At 41.2% G+C, this 20,097-nt stretch overlaps 1 protein-coding gene across 1 annotated transcript; it reads right to left on the bottom strand.

The window, feature by feature from the left end:
• Positions 1-5,071: 5,071 nt before the first annotated feature.
• Positions 5,072-18,547, bottom strand: MTERF2 (mitochondrial transcription termination factor 2). The gene is made up of 2 exons (XM_077266479.1): positions 18,423-18,547; positions 5,072-8,901 (listed from the first exon to the last, which is right to left on the bottom strand). The coding sequence occupies exon 2, from the start codon at positions 8,877-8,879 to the stop codon at positions 7,695-7,697; it is 1,185 nt and encodes a 394-aa protein (XP_077122594.1). The 5' UTR covers positions 8,880-8,901; positions 18,423-18,547; the 3' UTR covers positions 5,072-7,694.
• Positions 18,548-20,097: the final 1,550 nt, after the last annotated feature.

Raw genomic sequence — 20,097 nt, 5'->3', positions numbered from 1 at the left:
ACAAGGGGCATTATTACTTTCTGGGGGACAAAATTTGGATATTTGTTGTGCACTCAACAAGGTAGGGAGAGTGCTGCCTGACTGCTGGGTTACTTTCTCCAGGTCTGCTTTTTTGGAGTTTGGCCATCCTGCTCTAGTCCCCACCCTTCCTCCTCTCTCCTCACATTAGGTCATCCCCTTTCAGCTCTATGCTTATACTTTCTTCTCCTCCTTGGGTTTTTTAGGGGGCTCTTTCTTAGGTTCACATTTAATTTCTCCACCCACCTCACTTTCTTTTTTTTTGCTTTTTCAGTAGTACTTTAACTGGCTTGATTTGCCCCATATATACATATGGCACTTTAGCCTTTTTGTCCCGAAGAGGTGTGTTTTACCCACCCTTTCTCCCTTCATGTTTTATTATGTATGTCATATGATATAGTTTTTAAAATATTTAAATAAAAAAAATATACAGTATATATGCGATATATATACTGTAAGATGGATGTCGGACAGGTCCTCGAGGGGAAATATGTATCATTGACGTTGGTAGCCTCGGTGATATAAGCCCGGCAAAGCAGGCTCCAAGAAATATAGTGTGGAGAGAGTTAATAGCTGGTGTCAGAGTCAGGTTTATGAGTAGCCAGAGATGGGTGGGACTGGCTGCTCACATTTCCCCACCCCAGGGCGTGGTGCGGCAGATAAAAAGGAGACCAGTTGTCTCATTCCATGTCTGTGAGTAGAGGTATGCAGACCTCCAGTGTTGTTGTTTTTGCTAAGGTCTAAAGAGCTGGACACTAACTCCAGCAGGCAAATTTACTTTATGTTTTCACTTTGTGTCGGGAAAAGGCTGTTTCTGGTTTGTTATTCTGAGCAGCTTATGAAGTCTTAATAGTCTCTGCCTGATGAAGAGGCTTGAGTAGTCTCGAAAGCTTGCAAATTGTTTTCATCTTTTCAGTTAGCCATTAAAAGGTATCAACCATTCAGGACTCTCAATTCTAAATATTTTTTTATCAACTGGCTAACACGGTACAAAGATATATATCTTTCCTGTATTAAACCAGCCTGGACTTTTTAATAAAACAACTTCCAGTGCCTACATCAAACCGCAACCGAGTGAGTAGAAATCTTACAATACATACATTTGGAAGATAAGAGTATGGAAAAATAAAATGTTAGCAGAGAATGATACTGGTGGGTTGTGTATATTTTTCAAAAGAGATTTGTGGTTTGTTATTTTCTGATTATAATAATGTTAATTTTAATAAAAATTCACAGCTGGCGGTTTGTTAAAAAATGGATCTCTGCTGGGAGCTTTGAAGGCGGACATGCTCTCCTGGAGTCGGGCCGCTGGCATATCGTTTCCCAGTTCAGCAGTTTAAAAGGAAAAAAGGTTTCTTATTCATGGTTTAATGAAAATGGTAAATTCGGCAAAATGTTGAAGGTGTCAGTTCCTTTTTACGTGGGAGGATTGGGTGGGGAGTGACTGCAATTAGAAAAATAATGAGTAAGAGACAGTTTTTTTTTTCTCAATGTCCCCAAAAAGAACAGGAATTATCGGTCTAGAATTCAGTCTATTGGCTATTATAAAGATTACAAGATTTCGATTTTTTTCCTAAAACAAATAATTTATTTTACTTTCCATATTACTAGCAAACATTTTTAACAAATATGTTTAAAATATAATCCGGATTTAAACAGTGGGTCATTTTATGATGCCACGTTCCATTAATAAGGGTTTTCCAGAATTTGGAAAATGTCTTCTTTCTTACTACAAGAGTGCCACAACTGTTTATGGGTAGTGGTAAAGCAGATCATATCCATCCTTTTCAATAATGCCGAGCTGCAGACACCTGTGACGTTGGATGAAAACCTTTTTAACAAAATTTGCCTTTATAAAAAAAAATATTTGCCCCTTCTAAACTCACATTTGAACTCCGCTGCACCAAGAGGGAGCTGGGAAATCTAGATTTGTTGGAAAGAAATAAATCCTCAAACCCGATTTTACAATTTAGCAGTAAACAAATAAGTCCACATTGTGCTATTGATTTATTAAAAGGAAATTAAAGAACAGGAAACTTTTAAGAGAAATGTCATTGACACAAGTGTTACTTTATATGAACGAACCTCTCACCCTATTGAGAAATGTGGAATGAGCCGAGATCATTCCGCCAAAGCTTTTAACTTCAGAAGGATGTTTTTTCATGGTTTTAGTAAAGCACAGTAGAGTTCATAAGGGCAGAAACTATTAATAAAAGAGTGCAAAGTCTTACAATAAAATACCTAACATAGTTCGGCATTCAGAACGAGCCATCATTCTTGATATCATAAATGCTAAAATTCTTCAAAAATACTGTATATTGGTAAAAATAGATCTCCTCCAGAAGGCAAACTCTTCTCTTGTGTGGCTATCCTGTAAGCAGGCCTGGACTGGCCCACAGGAGAGCTGGAGAATCCTCCGGTGGGCCCCCATGTATGAATGGCTCTCCACCTACATGAAAAGTAGCTGGCACAATACGTTTGTTTCACTGTGTACAGATAAGGCATGAACTCAACCTTCATTTATCAAACTACCCATTTATTATTATTTAGAAACATAGGCAAAATTGTGAATAAGGTTAATGTGATATTTGCATGTAGCTGGACCACCAATGTTAATGGAGCGCCATTGGCACCCTAATCCTGCAATGCCTGTAAGTCTATGTTCAACCATTCGAAGAGCCTTCAAACAAGACTTGTGTTATGAGCTAATTCAATGATACCCATCCGACTAGTAAGAGCTTTGGAAACTGACTTTAGGTAGCAATTGAAGGAGGATTTTTCTCCTTTTGGAGGAAAGCTGTTTTGAATTTTTGAGCCAGAGAAAATTGTCCTAAACTAGTGGTCCTAAAGCTTTCTTACCTTGAGAGCTACATTCAGCTCTCAGAGATGGTTGTGATCCACATCAAACAACCTTTACACCTAAAAATTGGTGACACCCAGAGCTGTCCAGTATAGGTATTAAGACAGCAAAAGCTTCCCCACTGAGAGCACGCTAAGATCTTGTGCCCCAGAAACTTATAGACATGATATTTACACCCACCTTTAGTTTTATCGCATCAAGCGCACTCACCGCACTATTGCATCCAGCTTCAAACTGCCCTCTAAATGTCAGTATCATCCTATGTGCAGCTTACCAAGTCTATCCTTCTCCCTGCCCCCCTGCCGGTTTATGTGCACCAGATCTGGTCTCCTATGTAGGGCTACTCACAAAGTCAACATCAGAACCTAATAGAAAGGTGGACACGGCACTTCCGGAAAGATGGTGAACAAGTAGGATCCTATCCTGTTAGGTAATATATAGAAACTTTGAACTCAGACATGATTGATAAGGTTGCAATTTTATCTTTAGTAATATCCAAAAAAATAAGAAGTTTTCGGTCTACAACTCGACCTTCATCAGTCTTCAGCTGGATAAGATAGTGACCACATCTGCAGCGCTGGGTTGAGTTGTGCGGTATCCGTCGCTATGTCGGAGAAGTGCTCCTCCTACATAGCGGTGGATACCGCACGACTCAACCCAGCGCTGCATACAGGGTCAAGCTCTTATCCACGTGACCACTAGCGATGGTCGAGTTGTAGACTCTTATTTTATGGATATTACTACAAATAAAATTGCATCCTTATCAATCACATTTGAGCGCCAAGTTTCTATATATTACCATGTGAACCTAGATCTGTTGCTAATGCACCAAGCTGGTGGACAGTCATGAGCCACACATCATGGACCTGCGAGCCACATGTGGCTCCTGAGCCACAGATTAAGGACCCCTTGCCCTAAAAGTTCCTTACCAGATAACTTTAGGTGTGAAAAATCAAGATCCTAAATATAAAAGTTGACCTTTTGATCACAATGAATAAGTCCACTTCCCAGAGTTCATTATCAGGTGCAGAACACATAGTGGGAGCAACCAGAAGAGTAGCTATAGTGGGTCAAGGAATTGCAGTCACCCTCAGTCTAGCCCAAAGAGTCCTTCACAATCAAATACTCTTACAGACAATTTGTATTTTGGAACGACACCATCAATTTTACTGGGCAATTTCGTGGCAAGCTGGGAAAAAATTCCAAGTTTGCCGAAATTGGAAAAAAAATCAAAAACCCGCAATTGTTATTTTGGGTTTTGATTTTTATGGCATTCAGTAAAAATGAGCTGGCAATGTGGTTCTCCAGGTTAATATGATTATAGTGATAGCAAACTTAATTTTTTTTACCATTTCAATAAAAAAGTAAGAAGCTTGCAAAAAAAAAAAAAAAAAAAAACATTGCTTATGTCACAATTTTCTGAGACTTTTAACGCTTTCATTTTTTGGTTCTCATACATCTGTGTTTGCATGAAGATAAAAATAAGTTATGGCTTTTATAAGAAATAATAATTATTATTATTATTCATTGCTTATATATCGCGATCATATTCCACAGGGCTTTACATACATTATCAAGGAATGTGCAAAAGCAAAATAATGTCCCAGTCCTTAACCCCTTCACGACCTATGATGTATAGGTACATCATAGGTTGTGTATCCCTCATTGATGAAGGCTCCAGCGCTGAGCCTGCATCTTTTCAGTCACATGACAACTGATCTGACCCCCATGGCTGGCGTTCATAGCAGATGATGACTTTTGCGACACACTGCGGGGCTGAAGCGCTCCTATGTGTATCACAAGCAATCAGAAGATCGCAGCTTCAAGTCTCCTAAGGAGACTATTGAAGAAAGTTAAAAATGTAAAAAAAAATGTAAAAATTATTAAAAAAAAATTAAAAGTTCAAATCACCCCATTTTTGCCCCATTCAAAATAAAACAATAACAAAATAAATACACATATTTGGTATCGCTGAGTTCAGAAACGCAAAAAAAAGAAAATAATTAAAGAATTAATCAGATCGGTAAATGGCGTAAAGAGAACAATATCGGGCGATCAAAACATCATACCTACTCCAAAATGGTATCACTAAAAAAGTCAGTTCGGTGCACAAAAATAAGCCCTCACCCAGCCCCGAATCCCAAGAAATGGAGATGCTACGGGTCTAAGAAAATTGAGACTTTTTTTTTTTTTCAAACGTTGGATTTTTTGTTCACCACTTACTGTAAATAAAAAAGAACCTATACATGTTTGGTATCTACGAACTCATAATGACCTGGAGAATCATAATGGCAGGTCAGTTTTAGCATTTAATGAACATGGTTAAAAAAAGAATCGTGAAATTGCACTTTTTTTGCAATTTCACAACACTTGGAATTTTTATTCCCGTTTTCCAGTACACGATATGGTAAAATCAATGGTGTCGTTCAAAAGTACAACTCATCCCGCAAAAAAACAAGCTCTCACATGGCCATTTTTTTTTTTTAAATAAAAGGAGAAAGGGGAGCAAAAGAGGAAAACGTTTTTTAAACACAGTTGGACATCGGACAATTGTGTAAGAGATAGCTGTCAACACGGGAGGAAAATCTCTGCACTCGGAGCATTGGGTTTCAAGTAATGAGCATTATTGCTTTCTTCATATCATTACCGTTTCGAGCAAAGTGAAATATTGAACCTATGTATAATATTTGGAGGATGGATTGGATGGCAGTCTGACCAGTCTCCAGCCCAGAACTGTTCTTGTCCCATCTCATGGCCAACTGTAAATTTAGGCAATTTTATCGAGCCACAGATCAGAATTGCCTGCTCTGCTTTCTCTGCAATTTGCTTTCCCTGTTGACTAGTGAGGATTTTCCACGTATAACATGATGACATTGTGCTGATAAAGAGAAGTCAAGCTTTTTTATGCCTAATTCCATATCGTGCACAGGATATATCTTTATGTGCAGCAAGGTATATAAGTTCACCATCTAGTTCAGGATTCCACATTTTTACTTTCTTGGGTTAAAAGTTAACCAAAATGGCCAATTTTGCCCATCCATTGCTTGAAAACTGCTAATTTGCCAAAAACATTTTCTGTCCATTTGGATTTTTTTTACCAGTTATTGGCAGGATCTACAACTTTTTGGCTAAATTTACCAATTGCATCCTATTTGTGCAACCCCGCTCCATTTTCGTTTGTTTTCAGACTCTTTTTGCTGCTCTGAATGCCATGTAACGTTTTTGAGGCCTAATGCAAACTTACCATGTGCTTTTTTTTTTTTTTTTTAAATGGTGTCAATGTATGATACACGGGCCTTTGGGGCCCGAGAAGCACTTGTGCCCTTAGGTAAAATTCTACTTGTGCACCCAAATAAGTACACCCCCCTGGGAAAATGTTGAGGCAATGTGGATGTCTGCTCATTTGCTGCCTGTGGCTGTGGATTGTTTCACGACAATGCTGTTTGTGTCATGACATCTGCTATAATAAAGTTATTGACTGTCAGTGGTCTACATACAAAGTAATATTGTGAAATAAAAGACCGCAAGATGGATCCAGGATTTTATTTTTCTGATGTAATTTTTTGGCTTTAAAGGTATTGTCTCATCTTTATAAATGGGTAAAGTTGCAAAGTGCTTGCAAAAAAAGCAACTGTGCAATTTACCTCTTATTGGAAATCGTCTATGTTCTACACTTACTGCCAAGGTTACTGGCCCCCTCAGCAGTATGTCAGAGGTGGCCAGTCTCCTAGGCAAGGAGTCAGCACTTGCAAGCATTTAGTTATGAGGCTTGCTGAATCACTAAATCCGGCCAGCTTCATTGCCCCTTTCCTCTTCCAATGCTAAAAAGGCAAAGCGGTTTCTGATTACATCGTCGGAGAGTGTATGGTTGGGGTTAGCAACTCAACCATGTTCTTTTAATTTTCTGCTGAAATCCATTGTTCTTGTTGAATCTAGTGGTCAATTCTGGAAATATTGTTCAACCGTGTGCTGGCCCAAACTATCATCATCAGGAGTGCATCATCCTCTGGCAAGCAGAAAGGAAGGGAGCACTGTACTCCTGCAGATAGAAAATGCAACAACCCTTTTAATTTTCTGCTGTAATTCATTGTTCTTGTTGAATTTAGTGGTCGATTCTGGATATATTGTTCAACCATGTGCTGGCCCGAACTATCGATTATCAGGGGTATACTGTCCCCTGGCAAGCAGGAAGGCTGAGGAGCTGTTTACTGTCCGCAGATTGGTCACCGGTTTTGTTGGCATGTGCTGCTTTGCATATCATTCCAAATGGAGCATTGCTTTGAAAATAAAACTTAGTAGTTGGGTCTCTTCAATGACACTACCAACCAAAATTGTACTAAAAACTGGTCTTCGAAGGTGGTGAACTTCTTAAAAATATGTAAAAGAAAATACGGTCTGTGTATGGGCTTGGGCTTCCCCAAGAGGTGGTCTTTTAAAAAGGTTGCCCATATTGAAAATATAACAATTAGGCAAGAAAATCAACAATCCACTTGCAGGTCAAGCCTTGTCTCACCTTATTTTTGCACTCTAAACTTATACAATATTTAGTTCATTCTAGAGACGAGTGAATAAATTCACAGGACCCCGGTCCATTGATCAGGTAAGTATTCCATGGCTGCTGGATTAGAACCATAGGAACCACTACCTATATGTCGGCATCCCTAGATCATCTTTTGATTTGACAGCGTGGTGAGATGAAGAGCACCTTGGATGCCAGGTAGGAGACAGTTCATAGTAACTAACATCCAGCTGCCACGAAATACTGGAGTAGTGTCACTGGACTAGGATACTGGGAATCGATTCGCTCATCTGTAGTTCACTCCTCCACTTTCAGTGGGGCAACGGGATTATATAGGGGTCGTTCCTTTCTCACTTGCAACTTTCCATAATTAGCTTCAAAATCTTTTCTCGTTCCGTTTAAAATCTCTAAACTTTGATCTTGTATTCTTCGACCCAATTGTTTGATTTTTCGAGCTCTAAATTGTACAATCTGTGGGGTGAGTTCTAGAACATTTGGACATTCTTTTACTTGATTTAAAGTTGCTCCTTCCCGCAGGAGAAGTTGTAACCGTTCCTCCAGCAAAGGGACGGAATAGTAGAGGAGGGCAGGACTCTTCATTACCAGTTCTCTTAGTTCTTCATTGTTGCATTCGAAAGTTGACATTGTGAACAAAACCCCCTTTTTCATGGTGTCCTTGTTCAGATCGAAAACAAAACCTTTAAGTTTGGACAGTAGTTTCAGTACTTTCTCATTGTGAAATCCTAAATCTTGTAAAAACTTCAGATTCTCCTTCATAGTCTTGTTGGCTTTCAAGAGAACAAATGGATCTTGACTTATTAACTTCATTATCCAGGTTTTAAAGTTCTCCTTCGTACCTCCTAGATTGATGTAATTTTCTTCCAAAGCATCGACCATCTTCTTATTGTCTTCAACCTGATTACAAAAGATTTGTGGAGCACTTGTTAGAAGTCTGCTGACAATTTTATTGTTAAGTCCGAGATCTTGAAAGTATTTTATGTTGTCTCGTTGATTAGTGGGACTTTTACAAATGAAAAAGGAATCTGGAAACTTTTCAATTAGAGTTATTAGTTCTTCATCCTTGGGGCAAACTAAATTCCAGATGGATTTTGAAGCGTTGATTTCCTTAGGTTCTTGTAGAAAAGCTTCTGGACAAGACTCCAAGATATTGGCCAAGGTAACGTCACTAGCTCCCATTTTCTTCAAGATATTAGCGGTCTCCTCGACGTAGGCTACATCTTTATAAAGTACCCAGCTTTTTAATCTGCGAATTTTCTTAATGTTCACTGACAATTTATACAGATTGTCTATCGTTCTTTTGTTTTCTATTGCTCCTTTTTGGGAATCTGGTGTAGAATCTGAATTTGTGAAATTCCTGGTTCCATGAACAATACCAGATATAATAATCTGTTGGCACATAAGAACTCCTCTCCATGGTCTATCATGCCATCTCAGGACAGTGTCCCCTACAGCTTTTATCATGGTCACTGAAATTTACTTCTTCCTGCAAAGTGAAGGAAACAAATATCGGTAGATACGAGATTACAGACTGCATTGCATACATAAAGAAAATATAGGATATGCTTTTTACATTCATATATATTCATTTAGTAATGACTTGGTGCTAGTAAGGTCAAGCAAAAAGGAACCAACTAATCCATACATTTTGATTAAAAAAAATATCCTAGCGATTCATGTCAACAGCCTCTGTAGAGAACTTCATGTCTTCATGTTTAAAGGGGATTTGTCACCAGATTTCACAGCACAGATTGCTAATATTATTGAATATATCTTATTCCTGATGTGGCTGGTGTACTTGCTTTTAAAATTCATGTCAAATCCATGTTCAATTTCTACACAACCTTGCCTGATTGACAGCTCCTCAGTGTCCCTCCTCACTGCGGAGATCTCACACCGCTCAGTATAAGTTGTGGCTGTTCGTCATGATGGGTTGGCAGAGATTGAATACTCTTGGACTCAGGAACTCTTTCACTTTTTAGCTGAACTTATGATATATTAATTTTAATATCAGGATTGTACAGCCATTCTGACATGGATTGGAAACTGTTGTGAAATTGGATTCTGGGCTCCCCCGGTGGCCACTTGTGGAATTGTACTTGTGTGCATCATCCCCTCTGTTCACCTGCTCCTATCAGGATGTGGGAGTCGCTATATAACCTTGCTCCTCTGTCAGTTTCATGCCGGTCAACAATGTAATCAGAAGCCTTTCTGTGCATGTTCCTGCTACTAGACAACTCCCAGCTAAGTTGGACTTTTGTCCTTGTGTGTTTTTGCATTTTGTTCCTGTTCACAGCTGCTGTTTCGTTACTGTGTCTGGAAAGCTCTTGTGAGCGGAAATTGCCACTCTGGTGTTATGAGTTAATGCTAGAGTCTTAAAGTAATTTCTGGATGGTGTTTTGATAGGGTTTTCTGCTGACCATGAAAGTGCCCTTTCTGTCTTCTTTCTATCTAGTAAGCGGACCTCGATTTTTGCTAAACCTATTTTCATACTACGTTTGTCATTTCATCTAAAATCACCGCCAATATATGTGGGGGCCTCTGTCTGCCTTTTGGGAAAATTTCTCTAGAGGTGAGCCAGGACTGTCTTTTCCTCTGCTAGGATTAGGTAGTTCTCCGGCTGGCGCTGGGCATCTAGGGATAAAAAAACGTAGGCATGCTACCCGGCCACTTCTAGTTGTGCGGCAGGTTTAGTTCATGGTCAGTATAGTTTCCATCTTCCAAGAGCTAGTTCTCATATATGCTGGGCTATGTTCTCTCGCCATTGAGAATCATGACAGTTTGACCGGCCTGAAAAAAAGGGTTAAATTACTGGCTGAGAAAGGAGAGAAAAAAGAAGTCTGCTACAATTTTTTTTTTTTTTTTTTTTTTCCCTCTAGTTCTGAGTGTGCTCTTAATTGAATCACCTGCTAGTCTGCCTATACTGCAGCCTTCCTCTCTTTCTCTCCTTCTTATCCTTGAATGGCTCTGTGTTCACCTGTTTCAAATGGATCTTCAGAGTGTAGCTACAGGTTTGAATAATCTCGCCACAAAGGTACAAAATTTGCAAGATTTCGTTGTTCATGCACCTATGTCTGAGCCTAGAATTCCTTTGCCTGAATTCTTCTCGGGGAATAGATCTCACTTCCAAAATTTTAAAAATAATTGCAAATTGTTTTTGTCCCTGAAGTCTCGCTCTGCCGGAGACCCTGCACAGCAGGTCAGGATTGTAATTTCCTTGCTCCGGGGCGACCCTCAAGACTGGGCTTTTGCATTGGCACCAGGGGATCCTGCGTTGCTCAATGTGGATGCGTTTTTTCTGGCCTTGGGGTTGCTTTATGAGGAACCTCATTTAGAGCTTCAGGCGGAAAAGGCCTTGATGTCCTTGTCTCAGGGGCAAGATGAAGCTGAAATATACTGCCAAAAATTCCGCAAATGGTCTGTGCTTACTCAGTGGAATGAGTGCGCCCTGGCGGCGATTTTCAGAGAAGGTCTCTCTGATGCCATTAAGGATGTTATGGTGGGGTTCCCTGTGCCTGCGAGTCTGAATGAGTCCATGACGATGGCTATTCAGATCGATAGGCGTCTGCGGGAGCGCAAACCTGTGCACCATTTGGCGGTGTCTACTGAGAAAACGCCAGAAAATATGCAATGTGATAGAATTCTGTCCAGAAGCGAGCGGCAGAATTTTAGACGAAAAAATGGGTTGTGCTTCTATTGTGGTGATTCAACTCATGTTATATCAGCATGCTTTAAGCGTACTAAGAAGCCTGACAAGTCTGTTTCAATTAGCACTTTACAGTCTAAGTTTATTCTATCTGTGACCCTGATTTGTTCTTTGTCATCTATTACCGCGGACGCCTATGTCGACTCTGGCGCTGCTTTGAGTCTTATGGATTGGTCCTTTGCCAAACGCTGTGGGTATGATTTGGAGCCATTGGAGGCTCCGATACCTCTGAAAGGGATTGACTCCACCCCATTGGCTAGTAATAAACCACAATACTGGACACAAGTGACTATGCGTGTTAATCCGGATCACCAGGAGGTTATTCGCTTTCTGGTGCTGTATAATCTACATGATGTTTTGGTGCTGGGATTGCCATGGCTGCAATCTCATAACCCAGTCCTCGACTGGAGAGCTATGTCTGTGTTAAGCTGGGGATGTAAAGGAACTCATGGGGACGTACCTTTGGTTTCCATTTCATCATCTATTCCCTCTGAGATTCCTGAATTCTTGTCTGACTTTCGTGACGTTTTTGAAGAACCCAAGGTTGGTTCACTACCTCCGCACCGGGAGTGCGATTGTGCCATAGACTTGATCCCGGGTAGTAAATACCCTAAGGGTCGTTTATTTAATCTGTCTGTGCCTGAACACGCGGCTATGCGAGAATATATAAAGGAGTCCTTGGAAAAGGGACATATTCGTCCTTCGTCATCTCCCTTAGGAGCCGTTTTTTTCTTTGTGTCTAAGAAAGACGGCTCTTTGAGGCCGTGTATTGATTATCGACTTTTGAATAAAATCACGGTTAAATATCAATATCCGTTACCACTGCTTACTGATTTGTTTGCTCGTATAAAGGGGGCCAAGTGGTTCTCTAAGATTGATCTCCGTGGGGCGTATAATTTGGTGCGAATCAAGCAGGGGGATGAGTGGAAAACCGCATTTAATACGCCCGAGGGCCATTTTGAGTATTTGGTGATGCCTTTTGGTCTTTCAAATGCCCCTTCAGTCTTCCAGTCCTTTATGCATGACATTTTCCGCGATTATTTGGACAAATTTATGATTGTGTATCTGGATGATATTCTGATTTTTTCGGATGACTGGGACTCTCATGTCCAGCAGGTCAGGAGGGTTTTTCAGGTTTTGCGGTCTAATTCCTTGTGTGTGAAGGGTTCTAAGTGTGTTTTTGGGGTTCAAAAGATTTCCTTCTTGGGATACATTTTTTCCCCCTCTTCCATCGAGATGGATCCTGTCAAGGTTCAGGCTATTGGTGATTGGACGCAACCCTCTTCTCTTAAGAGTCTTCAGAAATTTTTGGGCTTTGCTAACTTTTATCGTCGATTTATTGCTGGTTTTTCTGATGTTGTAAAACCATTGACTGATTTGACTAAGAAGGGTGCTGATGTTGCTGATTGGTCCCCTGATGCTGTGGAGGCCTTTCGGGAGCTCAAGCGCCGCTTTTCTTCCGCCCCAGTGTTGCGTCAGCCTGATGTTGCTCTTCCTTTTCAGGTTGAGGTCGACGCTTCTGAAATCGGAGCTGGGGCGGTGTTGTCGCAGAGAAGTTCCGACTGCTCCGTGATGAGACCTTGTGCTTTTTTTTCCCGTAAATTTTCGCCCGCCGAGCGGAATTATGATATTGGGAATCGGGAGCTTTTGGCCATGAAGTGGGCTTTTGAGGAGTGGCGTCACTGGCTTGAGGGGGCCAGACATCAGGTGGTGGTATTGACTGACCACAAAAATTTAATTTACCTTGAGTCTGCCAGGCACCTGAATCCTAGACAGGCGCGCTGGTCGTTGTTTTTCTCTCGGTTTAATTTTGTGGTGTCTTACCTACCGGGTTCTAAGAATGTTAAGGCGGATGCCCTTTCTAGGAGTTTTGAGCCTGACTCCCCTGGTAATTCTGAGCCCACAGGTATCCTTAAAGATGGAGTGATATTGTCTGCCGTTTCTCCAGACCTGCGGCGGGCCTTGCAGGAGTTTCAGGCGGATAGACCTGATCGTTGCCCACCTGGTAGACTGTTTGTTCCTGATGATTGGACCAGTAGAGTCATCTCTGAGGTTCATTCTTCTGCGTTGGCAGGTCATCCTGGAATCTTTGGTACCAGGGATTTGGTGGCAAGGTCCTTCTGGTGGCCTTCCCTGTCACGAGATGTGCGAGGCTTTGTGCAGTCTTGTGACGTTTGTGCTCGGGCCAAGCCTTGTTGTTCTCGGGCTAGTGGATTGTTGTTACCCTTGCCTATCCCGAAGAGGCCTTGGACGCACATCTCGATGGATTTTATTTCGGATCTGCCTGTTTCTCATAAGATGTCTGTCATCTGGGTGGTGTGTGACCGTTTCTCTAAGATGGTCCATCTGGTTCCCTTGCCTAAGTTGCCTTCTTCTTCCGAGTTGGTTCCTCTGTTTTTTCAAAATGTTGTTCGTTTGCATGGTATTCCGGAGAATATCGTTTCTGACAGAGGGACCCAATTCGTGTCTAGATTTTGGCGGGCATTCTGTGCTAGGATGGGCATAGATTTGTCTTTTTCGTCTGCTTTCCATCCTCAGACTAATGGCCAGACCGAGCGGACTAATCAGACCTTGGAGACATATTTGAGGTGTTTTGTGTCTGCGGATCAGGATGATTGGGTTGCTTTTTTGCCTTTGGCGGAGTTCGCCCTCAATAATCGGGCCAGCTCTGTCACCTTGGTGTCCCCGTTTTTCTGTAATTCGGGGTTTCATCCTCGATTTTCCTCCGGTCAAGTGGAATCTTCGGATTGTCCTGGAGTGGATGCTGTGGTGGAGAGGTTGCATCAGATTTGGGGGCAGGTGGTGGACAATTTGAAGTTGTCCCAGGAGAAGACTCAGCTTTTTGCCAACCGCCGTCGTCGTGTTGGTCCTCGGCTTTGTGTTGGGGACTTGGTGTGGTTGTCTTCTCGTTTTGTCCCTATGAGGGTTTCTTCTCCTAAGTTTAAGCCTCGGTTCATCGGCCCGTACAAGATATTGGAGATTCTTAACCCTGTGTCCTTCCGTTTGGACTTCCCTGCATCCTTTTCGATTCATAATGTTTTTCATCGGTCATTGTTGCGCAGGTATGAGGTACCGGCTGTGCCTTCCGTTGAGCCTCCTGCTCCGGTGTTGGTTGAGGGTGAGTTGGAGTACGTTGTGGAAAAGATCTTGGACTCTCGTGTTTCCAGACGGAAACTCCAGTATCTGGTCAAATGGAAGGGATACGGTCAGGAGGATAATTCTTGGGTCACTGCCTCTGATGTTCATGCCTCCGATCTTGTCCGTGCCTTTCATAGGGCTCATCCTGATCGCCCTGGTGGTTCTGGTGAGGGTTCGGTGCCCCCTCCTTGAGGGGGGGGGTACTGTTGTGAAATTGGATTCTGGGCTCCCCCGGTGGCCACTTGTGGAATTGTACTTGTGTGCATCATCCCCTCTGTTCACCTGCTCCTATCAGGATGTGGGAGTCGCTATATAACCTTGCTCCTCTGTCAGTTTCATGCCGGTCAACAATGTAATCAGAAGCCTTTCTGTGCATGTTCCTGCTACTAGACAACTCCCAGCTAAGTTGGACTTTTGTCCTTGTGTGTTTTTGCATTTTGTTCCTGTTCACAGCTGCTGTTTCGTTACTGTGTCTGGAAAGCTCTTGTGAGCGGAAATTGCCACTCTGGTGTTATGAGTTAATGCTAGAGTCTTAAAGTAATTTCTGGATGGTGTTTTGATAGGGTTTTCTGCTGACCATGAAAGTGCCCTTTCTGTCTTCTTTCTATCTAGTAAGCGGACCTCGATTTTTGCTAAACCTATTTTCATACTACGTTTGTCATTTCATCTAAAATCACCGCCAATATATGTGGGGGCCTCTGTCTGCCTTTTGGGAAAATTTCTCTAGAGGTGAGCCAGGACTGTCTTTTCCTCTGCTAGGATTAGGTAGTTCTCCGGCTGGCGCTGGGCATCTAGGGATAAAAAAACGTAGGCATGCTACCCGGCCACTTCTAGTTGTGCGGCAGGTTTAGTTCATGGTCAGTATAGTTTCCATCTTCCAAGAGCTAGTTCTCATATATGCTGGGCTATGTTCTCTCGCCATTGAGAATCATGACAGGAAACATACAAGTCTCATCAGGTGTAAGAGATTCATAAGAGAAGAGTGTTCTTTTACCATATGATTAGTAAATATATGCCTCCACACCTTTTTATCTTATCTTTACTGAAAAGTGTAGCTGAATAAGCTTTTCATAGGACCCTATAGGTGCCATATGCTACTGTGTGACATAAAATAACATACACTATTTGGACAAAAGTATTGGGATACTACACTTTCCACCTACAGGAGTTTTTGACCTCCCATTCTATATCCATACAGAATAACATGAAGTTGAGTATTTTGCAGCTATAACAGCTTCCACTTTTCTAGATGGGTTTTACAAGATTTTGGCCCTTTATCCAGAAGATCAGACTTTGATGTTAGAGACGAGGGCTGGTCTCTCAAATCTCCATTCTAGACAATCCCAAAGGTGATGAATGGGGCGGAGATCAGGGCTCTGAGCAATCCATCATGTTCTTTCACACCAGTCTTACAAATCCATGTCTTGATGGACGTTGTGCACTGGACACAGTCACACAGAACAGAAAAGGGCCTTCACAAAACTGGAAGGAAAAAAATGTGCAAAATGTCTTGTATGCTGAAACATTAAGATTTTCCTTAACTGGAACTAACAGGCTGAGACTGACCCCAGAAAAAGGAGCCCACACAGTTGTGCTTAAATGTTTAAATACCCGAGCAGAATTTTTGCTTTCTTGGCCTTTTTTCAGAGAATATGACTGATAACACCAAAACTTATTCTCCACTCATGGTTAGTGGTTGGGTGAAGGAACTTATTGTCAAACTACTGTGACAATACGTGTATTGCCCACTCTAACATCAATGACAGCTTGAAGTCTTTTGTGGTAGTTGTGGATGAGGTTCTTTATTTTCTCAGATGGCAAAGCTGCCCGCTGTTCTCAGCAAAAAGCCTCCAGTTCCTGTAAATTCCTGGGCTGTCTAGCATGAACTGCGCGCTTGAGATCTTCCCAGAGTGACTCAATGATATTGAGGTGAGGAGACTGAGATGGCCACTCCAGAATCTTCACTATGTTCTGCTGTAGCCAATGATAGGTCAACTTGGCCTTGTATTTTGGATTGTTGTCATGTTGGAACATCCAAGTACGTCCCATGCCCAGCTTCCGGACTGAAAATTCCAGTATTTGCTGATAACGTGTTGCATTCATCTTACCTTCAACTTTGACCAAGTTTCCTTTGCCTTTGTAGCTCACACATCCCCAAAACATCTGCGATCCACCTCCGTGCTTTACAGTAGGAATGGTGTTCTTTTCATCATAGGGCTTGTTGACCTCTCTCCAAAAGTAACATTTTTATTGTAGTGGCCAAAAAGTTCAATTTTGGTTTCATCACTCCAAATTACCATGTTCCTTGTTGTTGTCTCTGCTGTTTTGTGTATTGTAAGTGAGATACTTTGTGGCATTTGCGCAGTAATGGGTTTCTTCTGGCAACTCGACCATGCAGCCCATTTTTCTTCAATTGCCTCCTTATTGTGCATCTTGAAACAGCCAAACCACTAGTTTTCAGAGAGTCCTGTATTTCAGCTGATGTTATTTGTGGGTTTTTCTTTGCATCCCAAACAATTTTTCTGGCAGTTGTGGATGACATTTTTGTTGGTCGACCTTACTGTGTTTTTGTTTTTACAGAGCCCCTGATTTTCCATTTGTTAATCACAGTTTGAATGCTGCTGACTGGCATTATCAATTCCTTGGAAATCTTTTTGTATCCCTTTCATGTTTTATACAGTTCAACTACCTTTTCCCGTAGATCCATTGACAATTATTTTGCTTTCCCCATGACTCACAATCCAGAAACATCAGTGGCTGGATGAAATATGCAAGCGTCTGTCTGGATCCCAGACACTCCCTCAGCTTTTATGCACACACACTGATTACAAGCAAACATTTCATAGGTGAGGATGTTACCTTTAGAAGCTATTCAAACCCATTTGTGTCAACTTGTGGGCATGTTATCAGGTCAAAATCACCAGGGTATGAAGTATTTGATTAGGGTCATTTAGATGTTTTGGGTTGTCATTATGATTTAAAAAGAGAAAACACAGTAGTTTAACAATAAATCAGAGGTGTCAAACTGCATTCCTCCAGGGCCGCCAACAGGTCATGTTTTCAGGATTTCCTTGTATTGCACAGGTGATAATTTAATCACCTGCACAGAATGATTCCAGCACCTTGTGGAATGCTAAGTAAATCCTGAAAACATGACCTGTTGGCGGCCCTCGAGGAATGCAGTTTGACACCTCTGCAATAAATGGCTTCACCCAACCACTAACCATGAGTGGAGAAAAAGTTTTGGTGTTATCATTCATATTCCCTGAAAAAAAGAAAGCAAAAATTCTGTCGGGGTATGTAAACTTTTGAGCACAACTGTATCTTATAAGGTTTTGTTCTGAGGAAGAGGTCCTGCTTGACTTCGAAACGCGTTGACTTTGAAACCTATTTTAAATAAAGTTTCCAAGAATATCTTCTTGCCAGCAATCTTCATCCACAGTGCAGAAAGTGACACATGATAAGTGGATTCACTTCTCAATCATATCACTCAGAGGTGATGGGGAAGATTTAGAATGCAAGAAATGAACATACATGTTACACCGGTGGCTCCTATTATAGTACGGAGCTGGTGTCAGTGAGCACTTTACCACCAGCAATTCTGTCACATGTTAGTAAAGGCAGGCAGCACCGGGATTGAGGGGCCAGATGTTATGTCCTGGGCGGCAATAGGGCTGAATGAAAAAACAGAATCAGGGACAGGACAAGTTGCAGACTATATGAATGTGTCACCAGAACCACTATCCGAAAAAAGAGTGCGTCACCAGAACCACCAACAGTACAGGAATACGATACAAGAACTACCATCCGTACAGGACATAAAGCACCAGAACAGTTTTGTTGCAAACTGTATTTGTCGTATGCCAGTCTCAAAAACCATCATACATATCCCTTCATCTACAAAGGGGTCTGTTTAGTTTCCATTAAGGTAAACACCAAATGCTGGACTCCTTAACTGAAACCAAACATCTTCATCTGCCTGGGGCCCCAAAATACCTTGTCCTAACCTGTATACTCTAATGTTCTCCATATAGTGTATGCATTTGGCGCACATTCTCCCTTCATATCCGTCAAGCATAAGGGACTAAAGCAAGATAGGCAAATATGTATAAACAAAGCTACAAGTCACAAGGGGTCTCCTATGCTCCATTGGCAGCACTGACCTCCCTCCTCTTCCAGGAGCTCTTGTCACGCCACTCCACCCATCATTGCCACCTCCTGGGGGCTGCTGGGAGTTGTAGTAATAGTAATGTCACTGCTGATGCCAGGTTCTCATGGGTTAAAAGACCTTTGCTGATGTCAGGATCACGTGACGGTCACGTGAAGGGGAGTAGGAGGTCTCCTGTGTCTGAAAGGCTTTTTATAAAATTGTGGGAGGAAGTAGTTTTTTTTCCACTCTGTCGCCTGATCGTGCTGAGACTTTTAGTTCCACTTTTGTAAACACCTATTGCTGCAACAACTCCTAATATCCAATCATAATGTTTAATAATGTTTAATATTAACAGGTTGCACACGTTGAGGGTTGTAGTTTTAGCTCAGTGTTTCAGCCTACATCATATTGAGGGTTGTAGTTCTATAAACGTCGGCACATTGAGGACTATCCTTATCTGGGTTGTAAAGACTACATATAAAATGTTTTATGTCCTGACTGGAGCTTGTAGTTTTCATATATAAAATATAAAGACTGGGCTTGCTGCACCTTGTAGTTCCCATGACTATAAGGACCACTTTCTATGATAACACCAAATATGTGCATTGATTTAGTGACATAGGATTTTTTTCTTTCTGTTTTTTTTTTTTTTTGCTTTTTTCTTGTCAGTTTGATCCTGTTGAGGGTTATGTTACTTTGCACTTATATATTAACCCCTTCACGACCTTGGGATTTTTTGTTTTTTGCGTTTTCGATTTTTGCTTCCCAGAGCCATAACTTTTTTTTTTTTTTTCTGTCAATATAGCCGTGTGATGGCTTGTTTGTTGCGGAACAAGTTGTACTTTTGAACAACCCCATTGATTTTACCATATCGTGTACTGGAAAACTGGAAAAAAAAAATCTAAGTGGGGTGAAATTTCAAAAAAAGTGCAATTCCACAATTGTTTTTTTTTTTTTTTATCATGTTCACTAAATGCTAAAACTGACCTGTCATTATGATTCTCCAGGTCATTCCTAGTTTGCAGATACCAAACATGTCTAGGTTCTTTTTTTATTTAAGTGGTGAAAAAAAAAATCTAAAGTTTGTAAAAAATAAAAAAAAATGGCGCAATTTTCCAAGACCCGTTTTTCTGGATCTCAGGCTGGGTGAGGGCTTAATTTTTGTACTCCGAGCTGACATTTTTATTGATACCATATTGGGGTAGATATGATGTTTTGATCGCTGTTATTGCATTTTATTGCAATGTTGTTGTGACCAAAAAAAAACAAAATTTGGGGGTTTAGATTTTTTTCTCGTAATACCATATACGAATCGGGTTTATTCTTTTTATATTTTGATAGATCAGGTCATTCTGAACTCGGTGATACCAAATCTGTGTGCTTTTTTCATCATTATTAAGGGGGGTGATTTGAAGTTTCATATTTTAAATTTTTTTAAATATCTTTAAAAACATTTTTTTTCTACTTTTTACTTCCTTCAATAGTCTCCTTAGGAGACTTGAAGATGTGATTGTTCGATTGTTTGTGTTACACAAAGCATGGCTTCAGCCCGGATCAGTTCAGCTGTCATGTGCCTGGAAAGATGCAGGCTCAGCAGCGGAGCCCGCATCATAGGGGGATACATGACGTATAATGTATCTATACTGGTACTTGTAGTATCTCTGAATTATGTGAGTAGGTTGTGGGAT

This window comes from Ranitomeya variabilis, chromosome 5 (assembly GCF_051348905.1).
Source record: "Ranitomeya variabilis isolate aRanVar5 chromosome 5, aRanVar5.hap1, whole genome shotgun sequence".
In the NCBI taxonomy this organism is placed as follows: Eukaryota; Metazoa; Chordata; class Amphibia; order Anura; family Dendrobatidae; genus Ranitomeya; species Ranitomeya variabilis.
The sequence above is the reverse complement of the archived record's forward strand: the minus strand, read 5'-3'. Positions and strand labels throughout refer to the sequence as shown.